This window comes from Hypanus sabinus, chromosome 19 (assembly GCF_030144855.1).
Source record: "Hypanus sabinus isolate sHypSab1 chromosome 19, sHypSab1.hap1, whole genome shotgun sequence".
Taxonomy (NCBI): domain Eukaryota; kingdom Metazoa; phylum Chordata; class Chondrichthyes; order Myliobatiformes; family Dasyatidae; genus Hypanus; species Hypanus sabinus.
The window spans coordinates 34,170,155-34,182,771 of NC_082724.1; the positions used below are offsets into that span (position 1 = coordinate 34,170,155).

Here is a 12,617-nt window from a genome sequence, read left to right on the forward strand (position 1 = left end):
TGTTGTATGCTGTGAATCTCATTTAAAGTTTTAGTGGATAAACCTGATGGATTGTATTAAGCTGAAAAAGATCACGTTATTGGCACCAATAAAGCATAGACACTTTCACTCCAAGTGTGAAAACTATTGTCAAACGTGGCAATGAAACCAATAGCTCTCTTCATAAGCAATTCATGAATAGATCAATGTTCCTGGATGGACATGAGAAATCTTAGTGTTCTATGGAGCTTGTGGAAGAATAGAACAGAGGTTATTTTAGGAGGCTTCTGATTCCACAATCTGAAGAAAGTGGACATTTCCTACTGCTAACGAGTCCTAAAAGTTAAGCAGAATAATCGCCCATATCAATCACTCATCAGTGCGCGAGATGCCGGAACGCAAGGGATCAGGCAACATCTGTGGAGGAAAATGGAGAGTCGATACTTCAGGTTGACTGGACATAAAATCCGGAATAATACAGGAAATATTTTATATTTGACTAGGTTGAAGATACTAATTTCATCGCAAATATCATGAAGCTTTAACAGTAAATTTTCCAGAAGGCCAGTCAATGTGATTATGAAAAGCATATTAAATTGAGTAGCAGTGACACGATTGCAAAATGGCTTCTGGCTTTCATCTTACAAAACAAACTGTTGATAAATGAACAAGTGTGTAAATCCTATATTCTAATAGATGCCATGGTCTGCATATTTGCAAGTGCCCATAGTTCTGTGAAGTTGCTATATTCCCAGCTATAGGACTAAGGCACGAACACTTTTGAAAGCTATTTGTGCTTTTTGCAGCTTCTAGTAAATGGGAATGCAATGAGATTAACCATTTATTATTTCTTTTCATTAATGGCAACTCAGCTACATATATAAAGCGTAAAAAATGCTGTAACTGCACAACAGGTCAGTTATCATCTGAAGGAGAAAGATAGTTAATGTTACAAGTGGGACAATTCAAAAGCAGACTTGTCAGCTTTATACTTCCAGGATATTCTGGGGTTTTTTTTACTGCAGATTTTACTGTTTCTCATTTCAGCTCTATAAATTATTCTGCAATCCCATAATAGAAAAAACAAAATATTCGCAAAGGCTAGCAACAATGGTTATTACAAAACATCCTGACAGGAACAATTTCTTATTACCATGGTCAAAATTTGTTTCCCTAAATAGTAGTATGTGGAAGAAGTCATGGTGAGCAGTATCTTTAAGACTCCAAATTACATATTGATATTTTGTTGAAGGTTGATGAAGAGTCTTCCAAAAATGAGATTGAAGCGTAGGGAAATAAATAGTTACTACTTCAGTGTGATTCCAGAACATTCAACACAGATGTTACCAAATCTATAACATTCATTACTGGGAAATACTCTGCAATATATTCTGCTTGTATTACAACAGATGTACAATGTTTAAGCTGAAATCCCTGGTGTGCCACTCCTCAGGCAGCGGAAGGGTTGCCAGCGTAGCATCACTGTTTCCGATCTGTCCCAGGCACCATTACCACACAGATGCAGCATTTGTACAGAGATATTTGGTATAGGTGAAGTGTTCTGATTCCTATATACGTTGCAATGGACTTGAAGGGCTAATCTGTAAAACAGAGAAAAGAAAACCAGTGAAAGAGAGTATTGGAGTGAATCTTACAAATGGACTAATTCTGAACTTGTTATGCAAAAGCTCCTTCTCTGTGACAGCCAAACTCCCAGTGGAGACACGGTTTAACCAGAACAGAAAGCAGACAAAATTATAATTTGTATCAGTGGCTGTGTAGCCACTTTGGTCCCTGGTTTGTTTTCTCACAACAATTTCTCACCGTTAGGTTGTTATTGAATTCATATGAACTGCTTGTCACAGTTTGATAAAAGCAAAAATAATTCACTAATACACAGAAATCAGATTGTCACATCACCACAGTCCTGGCAATATGCCATGCTGGAAACCATCTTAACAATATGCATAATTAAACCTGTTTCAGCAGGCTTCTTTCCATACACAATTAAGCAAGCAACTTTAAACTGAGTAACAGTTATAAGAATGATGCTTATAGTTAGGTGCTTTCCTTAGCAGTTTTCCACAAAGAAGACCAAACCAACAGCCACAGAAATCTTGGCCAACAAAATCTTATAGTGTTTCCTGGGTTTCAAAAAAAATGTACCGATGCTGCTTCAACATTACTTTGACATCCACAAAAACCCAGGATTCTGGCCAGTAATTCTATTTCTCACTGCTCGTCAAGCTCACAACATGCCACATGGATCATAAACCAAATTTTTAAGTATTCAAGAATTAATTTTCATTTAAAATAATCAGCAGTAATCTCAGAAAGACATTTTGCTAAATAAAAAGGCCAGAACACTATATCTATATCTGTTTTACTAGAGACATGCCTTTAAAAATGGTACAATCAGTTGTGAGTTGCCGAAAAGAATCACTGCTGTTTTTCAGCTTTTGATTTCCTTTTATTCCAGATAAAATGGTTTCGCCAAGGTACTTGGAGCTAGATTCTTTGCAGCCTACAAATCGAATAAAAATAGTCACCAATTTTTGAATTGAATTGAATTGACTTTATTTCTTACATCCTTCACATACATGAGGAGTAAAATTCTTTATGTTACTCCTGTCTAAATGTGCAATGTGCAATCATAGTCATTTATAATAAATAGAACATCAATATAACAAAGAAACACTCAGATCAGCGTGAGTTAATCAGTCTGATGTCCCGGAGCCTGGTGGTCCTGGCTTTTATCCTGTGGTACCGTTTCCTGGATGGCAGCAGCTGGAATAGATTGTGACTCGGGTCCCCAATGATCCTTTGGTCCCTTTTCTCATACCTGTCTTTGTAAATGTCCTGAATCATGGGACGTTCACAACTACAGAAGCACTGGGCTGTCCGCACCACTCTCTGCAGAATCCTGTGATTGAGGGAAGTACAGTTCCCATACCAGGCAGTGATGCAGCCAGTCGATGCTCTCAATTGTGCCCCTGTAGAAAGTTCTTAGGATTTGGAGGCCCGTACCAAACTTCCTGGGCATTAATGAAACCCAGTTCTATGCCTCTACTGATTGCAAGCCTTTGATTGAAAGCCATTCTTTGACACATTGCAGTGAATTAATATGGATCTTGACACCTAGCAAATGGAGGAAAAGCTGATACAAGGTACTTGTGCTTTCAAGTTGAACCTGAGCATTGTCGGGATAGAAACCTGAAAGAGGAAATGTGAGCACAAAATGTTCCAGAGACCTCACTCCTATTCTTCACAAAATATTAACTCTTGCCCATGATTAGTCACTCACTTGCTTCAAACTCATCATGGTTTAGCAGATTGTGCCATCACTTCGAATTTGGTCCTTGACCAGGAAGGTGACATTTTTGGCACAGCTGTCTTATGAACATCACCACTGCTTATTGGGTTTTATAATATGATACCTTTCAATGCATTCCAGAGCCCCCACTCTTAAGCAGTGGCCCTTTCATTGAGCACACATGACAGAAAGGGAAATGAAATATGAACCATTTGATGGCAGGATTGATAATTAAAAGAAGGTAGTTAAATTAATATACTGTAAGCTGTCTGTGCTCCTTGTTGTTGTAATTTATTTGTTACCTGTTACTCAATCCAAAATAACCAAGCAAAGGCTGTCAATAGAAAATCAGCTTTCTTTACTCCATAAATTATTCAGTTGTTACATTAAATTGCCATGTTTCATATATAACGCTTGGCTGTTGATCTCTCAAATGGCAGATTTCTTCAGATCAAAGTGTTATGTTTTGTATCTCCAGAAACTAATCGAATGAAAAGCACAGCAGCTAGGGCATGGGTCTACTTAGTTTTTACTTTTCTTTAGTGAGACGCTCACCTATGACCTGGTGGCATAATGATGTATGCTATTCACATACTTCTTACATGTAACCCGTAATGAATTGTTTAAGCAAACAAGAATGCTTAGTCAAACAATACGTTTACAACATGACTCAAATATTACTGAAATATTAAATGCACTACGCAAAGGACTGCAGGTCTGGATATAGGGAAGCCATATTAAAGTTAAGGTCAGCCAATCAAAGAAATCTAGATCACCTCACTAACTCCTTCAATCCCACTAACACAGAAATTGAAAACCATATTTATATCCACGTTAGTTCCTAGTGGTCACCTCAGCAACCTGAAAACTGCAAACCCATACAAGCACCATTTTTTTTTGGGCGAGATATCGGCTTTTATTGACTGGAAGAAGGAACCAGCAGTGAGTGACCATCATACTACATCCTGGAGACTGAGCACAAGCACCTTTTGTATATTAGTACCACCATCCCCGAAATGGCCAGACTCAGCTGCAAAGTCTTCTGTCAGGTCTTCCTACATCAGTAACCACCCTGAACCTTTGTCCCAGAGCTCACTCCTGAGCCTTTAGGCTGTGTTAATTTCACACTTTACCCTCTCTGAGCTTAATCGTCAGAGCCACAATCCAATCCTGATTTTTACTTAGACTCGCCCCTTTCTCGAGTCTAGCCCTACTCTTTTGTACTAAAAACCTTCAGAAAAATTCTGTGCTGCCTTGTTTTGGCCATCTTGCATAATTTCTGTGTTTTCTTCCTCTTTTTGATTAATTAAAAATGTAATGAAAGTACAAAACATTACTGATAGTGGGACCTAACCAAAGCTACTCGTACTATAATTCAAAAAAAAACAGCAATGGTTAAAAAGTAAAATAATATTCATAGTAAAAGTTAAACTGTAGGCAATTAAATCACTGAAAAGCATTTTTCTGTCTAGACCTTAACATCTTTTCTACCATTACTTACTAGCCTACAATTGCAATTTGCAGAAGAAACACTTCATTTGCACTCTAAATTAAGAGCCCAAGCTGATGTTCCTAGTTTACTGCTGAAATTTTAATAATTGCAGCTTTCCAGATCCTTAGAATTCTATTAAATAAGAGTGCAATTGCAAGCCATTTTCCAGGGAAATTGGATCTTAACATATATGCACCAAGTTCTGACAAGCTCCGATTTGATCTCTTCTGACTGATGACATATCTTACATTTAGACAGATGGAGGTCAGGTAAGTGAGCAGCTTTTCCCTGAGACATAGGCCCATTATTCTGCATCTTGTGTTGATGCACTAAATCACTTAGCAAACAATGTTCACTTCAACACACTGAGTGCTTTAACATTAAAACAAATGCTGTCCTCCAACACTTTCAACATAAAGTGATAAATATAAGTGATAAATACTTAAGGCAGAATAAGCCATAAAACTCAATAGCAGTTTTTGGCAGACTATGTAGATCTGGGAATTTGATAGCCAGATTTCACCTCCATTGATGTTATAACTCCAGTGTGAGCTGGTTAATTGGATACAACTGCCTTGAAGGACAAAGCAGGAGATGATGGAGGATGGATTTTTTTCCACACTAGAAACTCATGACCAGCTGTGTTTCTCAAGGGTCTGTGCTGGACCCACTATTATTTGCCATCTATATCAACAACTTGGATGAAATCGTACAAGATATGGTAGGAAGTCTGCTCAGAGAGCAGTTAATAGTCAACCATTTTGCTGTAGATCTGGATCCCGTATGGTCCCAGAGTGGGTAAGGATGATGGACTTCATGAAGGGCAATTGGGAATTAAACTGATTTTTGTCTAGTTTCATTGAAATTCCTTTATTTTTTAATGGCAGATTTATTTACTTAATAAAATTTAACTTACTCAGCTGCTTTGGTGGAATTTGACCCTATGTTTCTAGATCAGGAGTCCCCAAATTTTTTTATGCCATGGGCCAAAACCATTAAGGAGTTCATGGACCCCAGGTTGGGAAACGCAGTTCAAGATTGATTTTTCACACATATAGAACTGATATACTACATACCTGATGATCATCACACACTGAACTTAGTCAGGAACTCACAGTACTCACGGGCAGAAAATGTTCTTCATTAGGAACTTTCATGCAGTAGATTGCAGTTAACCTGGCAGCTGTTTGGCTAGTTTCTAGAAAATTAAGTACGGTATTTGTGAAGGATAAACTACCAGCAGCAGACTGTTGTTAGCTGTTTTATGAATAGTTTGACTGCAGTCATGGGTAGTTTGGTTCAATTGTTTTTGGTGCTAGACCAGGAGAAGGTTCAGCAAGAAGGAAAGCAAAGATATGAGAGGAACAGGAGGTCACTGCTCAAGAGAACACATCCATGAACCCATGAACAGTTATACGTAGGGGAACAAAAGTAATGTGGACCTGCACTTTACGAAGGAGGCTGTCACCACATTATGTTCCCTGTTGAAACCACTTAATACTCTTTTTACCTGAGGACAGAATCCTTGCAGTTTGTAGCAGATGACATCAGTAAGTTTGCATTAAATCTGAGTTCCACAGGAAGTGACAGAGACTCCTTGTACAAGGAGAGCTTCATGCCCTGAGCAAAGCAGGATCAGAAAATACAACCCTTTACTTAGATGACTGGAAACCCCAGAGAACAAGATGTCACCAACCACCCCCTGTACCTCTAGACTCTCATTTTTATTGATTCAAAGTGATACCAAAAGAATTAGAATCAGAATCAGGTTTGCTATCATTGATATATGTCTGTTTAGTAGCAGCAGTACAGTGCATGACGTAAATTTTATTATCTTTATTCATCTCAACACTAAATTGATTACTCAACCTATGGACACTGTCAAAGGCTCTACAACTTATGCTCTCAGTATTATTTATTTACTAATTATCTACTCATTATTATTAATACTTCCTTACTTTTTTGCATTTCCACAGTTAGTCTTCGTTTGGTTGTTTGTCAGTCTTTGTACTGTAAGTGTGTAGTTTTTCATTGATTCTATTGTATATCTTTGTTCTACTGTGATTGATGCAGGAAAATATAGTATGTGGTGATGCATCTGTTCTTATAATAAATTTACTTTAAACTTAGAATGTGCAGGATGCAGCCTTTTGGAATCCTGTGTCTTGGAGGGTTCATAGCAGGCTATGATGCAAGCAGTCCACAATCAACCCCTTTGTCTCCCTGATGGTATTGCTTGAAGCTCCCCTCGGGGGTCGGGAAGGTTCTGCCCGTGATTGAAGTGGCTATGCCTACAACTCTCTGCAATCTTTTGTAATCCTGTGCATTGGAAACTCCATACCAGGCTGTGATGTAACCAGTCACCGTACAATTGTAGAAATCTCCTCAAACTCCAAATGAAGGAGATGCCTTCCACGTAACTGCACTGATGTCTCACACCCAGGATAGATCACTGAGATGTTGATGATCAGGAACTTGAAGCTGCTCACTTTTTCCGCCATTAATCTCTTAATGACGACTGTGTGTTCTCCCAACCTCCTCTCCCTGAAGCTCATAATCAATTCCTTGTTGTCGCTGACGTTAAATGCAAGGTCATTGTTGTAGCACCACTCAACCTGCCAATCTAAGTCAATCCTGTACACCTCCTCATCACAAACAGCAGTTCCTCAGTATACAATAAGTCTTGTATATTTTATATACCTGAATGGTATATAAAAATAATATACCATTCAGGTATTTGCTTACTCTTGGCTGACTCCTTCACTCTGCACCAATCCTCTATTATTAACTTTATTCCAAAGATGCATAAAAGTTACTGTCAATGCTGAATGCTAGGTAACAGGGAGTATCCGCTCCAGACATAATAACCATCATAAATCCACAAACTCAATGCGTGGAGCCCATGGTGCAACAGGAAATACGACAAAGCAAGTAATTGGTGTGCTCAAGCACAGCTTCAGCTGTCTAAAATGTTTCAGAAGAACTGCGCAGCACATCTCTATCCGTATCTGTGAATAACTGCCGTGGGCTGCACAGCTATGCCCTTCCTGGCAATGAGACATGGAGTAGGAATAGAAGGATGAGTAAGAGGATGAAAAACATGACAGGACTCGACCACCAGTGTACCTCATTTCCTGAACACTGAGAGACGTACCAAGGGAGCTCCGTCTGGACTACTGCCATCAAACAACCCTGCAAATTTTACCACCAGGCATGTTGCAAATTCTAATTAGTCAACTATGAGTCAATGTCAACGAATCTTCACCACATTTCACTCAAGAAAAGGGCAAGTAATAAATTAATCTAAGTTTTCAGGATCTAGTAATCAATAGAACTAATGGTAAGTTACATGGTGCACTCTCAGTACCTATTCTTTATGTTTATCTATCAGCCCTAAAGCTCTTAAAAAGTATTTGCTGGTTTAAAAAAAAGGATCTAGTGCTTTCTCAGTGTAAATGACAAATAAACTCTTCACAGGTTTCCAGGCGGGCTCAGGTATCGATTTTAACCAACGTTTCGATGCCAAACTCTGCCAGGGATGATGCCTGGGCATGGTCTAGTCTGGTGGTATTTATAACCCTGTCATCCATCCCTCCTGACTGGTTAGCCCTCATCCGGTCAGGTTTCCGCTGTCTCACCCTGTTTACAACCGAATTCCATATTTGCTTGTTGCAACTTCATCTTCCAAGCCACTTACTTGGAATACTGTTAAATACAAGTTGAAAATTAATAGAGTAAAAATCATGAGCTTTAACCAAACTGATTTCCAAACAAGTAACCTCGCCCATCCACATGACTCATGTGAATCCATGAATCCATCTAGTCACTCAGTATTCAATCTAATATTTACGCCCGTCATCTGTACACTTACTTGAGCTATGAGTAGGAAATAAAAGGTTACAAGAGAATTCTCTCTTCGCCAGCCTTTACAGATACGTGCAAAACTTGTGCCAACATTTTGGAGAGATCCAAACACTTTTGTAAGGCTTTGGAATTGGGGGTGACATCACCAGCCTGCCCTGAATATGGCTGACAAACGGTTCAAAGCAAACAAACTTTAAAATAAAATTTGAGTTTTCATTCTCAGCTGCTTTACTCTGAAAGATGATGAAAAGTAAAGTGACCCCTTCAGGAATATTTTGAAGTGATCATTAAATGCACCCACTATAAATGTGAGATAGATGTCCTGTTTACTTCACACAGACATATTGCCAAAGATAACTCCATAAATAAGGCAACAGAAGCACTGTCAATAACACTAAGGCTCTCCTTGCAGAAAGCTTTGATTATTGACTGCTGAATGCTGGCAACTAGAAGGGGCAGTTTCCAATACCACTTAAGGAGCGTGCGCTGTTTTGTGCTTCACAAAGGTTATTTAATGGCCATCAATGCTCCCTCAAAAGTTCTCAACCGCATGGACTCCCCCTTTGGTATGTACTAACAACCTTTTAGGAATGGCAATATTTTCCTAAAGCTTAAGCAATTGCTTTAAAGTAATGATTATCTATCAGTTAAATTTGAGCTCAAAGTGCTCAGATATTTTTGAGGAGCTAGCAAAATGAAGTACACAGCAACTCTTGACAGAGGAAGAAAGTTACTGTTGAGAATTCAGATATAATTGAATGTGAAAAATCATAACATGCACACCACAGTATTTAATAATGAAAAGGCAAAAAAACAGTCAATATTTTACGTTTTAAGACCATCAGACAGAATTAGGCCATTCGGTCCACTAAGTCTGCTCCATCATTCAACTATGGCTGATATATTACCCCTCTCAGCTCTATTTGCCTGCCTTTGTCCCATAACCTCTGATGCTATAACTCAGGCTTTCTCAACCTTTCTGCCCTGGAGGAACCCTTGAAATAACTTTCAGGTCTCAGGGAACCCCTGCATAAAAATTATTATATCTACAGCTCACAGTATGTTAGCACGATCAGGAAGCTGTAGATATAATTGTAACTCAGCTAGTGGCTTTATCTAGGGGTCCCCAGCCTGGCCAAACTTAAGAAATCTCGTTTGTGTGGATGCTGCGCGATGTGTCCCGTTATAAATCAGTACCCCGTAATAACAAAGAGTATACAATATGCAATTAAACAATTAAGCTTTATAATTCTTAATTTGACTATATGGCTATCACTCGTGCTCACCTGCAACTCGGACCCCTCTATCCCCCTTCATCCCTTGCAGGGTCCCACTGCAACCCAGGCTGTCCACAGATAGCCCCCACCCCCCACTTCACCTGACTCAGTGGGAGAAGGGCTGGAAGCCTCTTCCTCAGTCAATGGGGAGTTAGCAAAAGGCAGCATGTCCAAAAAATCGAGGTCCTCGTCCTCTAAATCAGTATCCTTCTCAGGGGTGGGGGCTTGCCTAACCTCGCCTGCTTTTGGCCCTGCAGTTGCCCCCACTGTTTCCGCAGAGTCCTCTTACTAGGTGTAGTCTCCAAGTCCGGCTCTGGGTAAACCTGAACCCCTTGACCCGAGGCAACAGGTGGTTCCAACGGATAATCTTGACAGGCCCATTCCCATCCTCTGGTTTCACCCAGAAAACTGGTAGGTTTGGCATCTGACTCTCCACCACATGGGGAGTAGCTGCCCAGCGGTCAGCCAATTTATGCTGCCCAGGTAGCCCCAAGTTCCGTATGAGGACTCGGTCTCCCGGCAGGAGTTGGGAGAAACACACCTTTTGATCATACCTCCTCTTATTTCCTTGATTCTGCTGAGCAGCCACGACCCCAGCTAATTCAGAAGCCCTTTTCAGCTCTCTTCTCATATCAGACACAGATAAGTCTTCAGGGGTAAGACACCCTCGTCAGTCCCAAAACAAAGGTGAATGGGCAAACTTGCCTCATGCCCAAACATCAGATATTTTGGCGAGTACCCAGTAGCTTCATTTCGTGCACAATTGCAACTGTGAATCAGTTGCCAATATGTTGACTCCACCTGCTCTTCTTGCTGATCTCCAGGGTCCCAAGCATTGAACCAGTGGGGTAGATATTCGTGCTCCGGATGAATTGTTAATTTGCCTGTTAAGTACTGTTAAAGTTGCGATTGTGGGCAGAGGTTTGATAAAATGGCGGGCACAGCTCTCGTTTTAATGCAGACCAGTGCTGACATAGCGGTAGCTGGGAGCGGAGATTTCAAAGACAGCGTTTTATCATTTCTGAGGAGTGAGGGGAAGGAGTGGTCTGATTTGGAATGTCTAATTAGTCCCGTCCCCCTAGGGGAGAGTGAGAATTCTGAGTTAGTATCTGTCCTTACCTCTCTGCTCTCAACTATCTGTAAATCATGTCCCTCTAGGTAAAAAAAAATTCTCCTCATCTCTGTTCTAGATGGAAAACCCTCTATGCTGAGGGTGTGCCCTCCAGTCCTAGACTCTCCCACTATAGGAAAGATCCTCTTCACATCCACTCTACCTAAGCCTTTCAATATTCGATCAGTTTCAATATGATCGTCCCTCATCCTGCTAAACTCCAGCTGACAGCCATCAAACACTCCTCATACTTTCAATCCTTTATTCCCAGAATCATTTCCATAAATCATTTCCTCTGGGCCCTCTCCAACGCCAGCACATCTTTCCTTGGATAATGAGCCCAGAACTGATCACAGTACTGCAAATGCAGTTTGACCACTGCCTTATAAAGAATCACATCCTTGTTATTATGTTCTCATACTCTCAAAATCAATGCTAAGGACTCCCAAGTCCCTTTGCACCTCTGATTTCTGAAGTTTCTCCCGGTTTTGAAAACAGTCTATGCCTTTATTCCTTCTACCAAAGTGCATGGCCAGATACGTCCCTATACTGTATTCCATCTGTCACTTCATTGCTCACTCTCTAAGTCTACATCCACACTAGACCGGATAATTTTGAAAACATCGGTTTCACATAAAAACGATAGGCGTCCACACTACGCGTTTTTAAAAATATCTCTATCCACACTGAAACAGAGATTTCGGCGAATCTCCTCCTCCTGCGCATGCGCAGGACACATCTACCGAAAACAAGTGACATATTTGGTGTCGAATCTCGCCGTAAAAGTGCGTGTTTGTGCAGTTACAGACTAGAAAAACTTAAAACGACGGGCAGCTGTTGGCTCTCGTGCAGGAGAACTTAAAACTAAAAAAAAAACAAATACTGGATTATACGGAGGCAACCGACAGGGATTTCACAGACAGATTGACCCGGCTGACACGAACATTGAAAAACTGACTAACTCTGTTGCATTAATAAAGCACCTTGTTAAATGTATAAAACATGTCTGCATCAGCGTTATCTTGCATTTCCATACAATGTTACATTAGGCTGTTACACATCTATTGTCAGAGAAGTACTTGCATAAATAGGTAAACCACCTTCACCTGCAAGGACAGAAAACATGGCAAAGTGAGTACAGTATACTTATTTATTCAGTAAGTTATGGGTCAAAGCATTGGGTGAGTACATTTCTAACTCTTCTGGCTTCAGCCTCTTTGCCGTCTGTTCTGAAATTGTTAGGTTCCATTCAAGAAAACAATGAAATAGCGCACTGCTGTCTGACAGCATTTTCAGAAGTCTCCGGTTACCACATCCACATTGATCTCCCCGAGCAGCGTTTTCAAAAATACCCACCCTGGAAAGCGTTTCTGAAAAGCTCCAGTTTCAGGGGACGAAAACGCCATTTTAGTGTGGACGGAGGGTAAAAGTGAACAGAAAAAGCTTTGGTTATGGATTTATCCAGCATAGTGTGGATGTAGCCTAAATCTGTTCAAGTCATTCTGCAGACTCCCAGCATCCTCAACCTTACCTGCCCTTCCAACTATCTTCGTATCATCTGCAAAATTGGCCACAAAACCT

General features: G+C 40.2%; 1 protein-coding gene across 1 annotated transcript in view; it reads right to left on the reverse strand.

The window, feature by feature from the left end:
• Positions 1-735: 735 nt before the first annotated feature.
• tafa4b (TAFA chemokine like family member 4b) overlaps positions 736-12,617 on the reverse strand; it is a 312,792-nt gene continuing 300,910 nt past the window's right edge. The window contains exon 6 of the mRNA XM_059944865.1: positions 736-1,580. Coding sequence (XP_059800848.1) covers positions 1,548-1,580 — 33 coding nt within the window. The 3' untranslated portion in view covers positions 736-1,547. The remainder of the gene's footprint in view (positions 1,581-12,617) is intronic.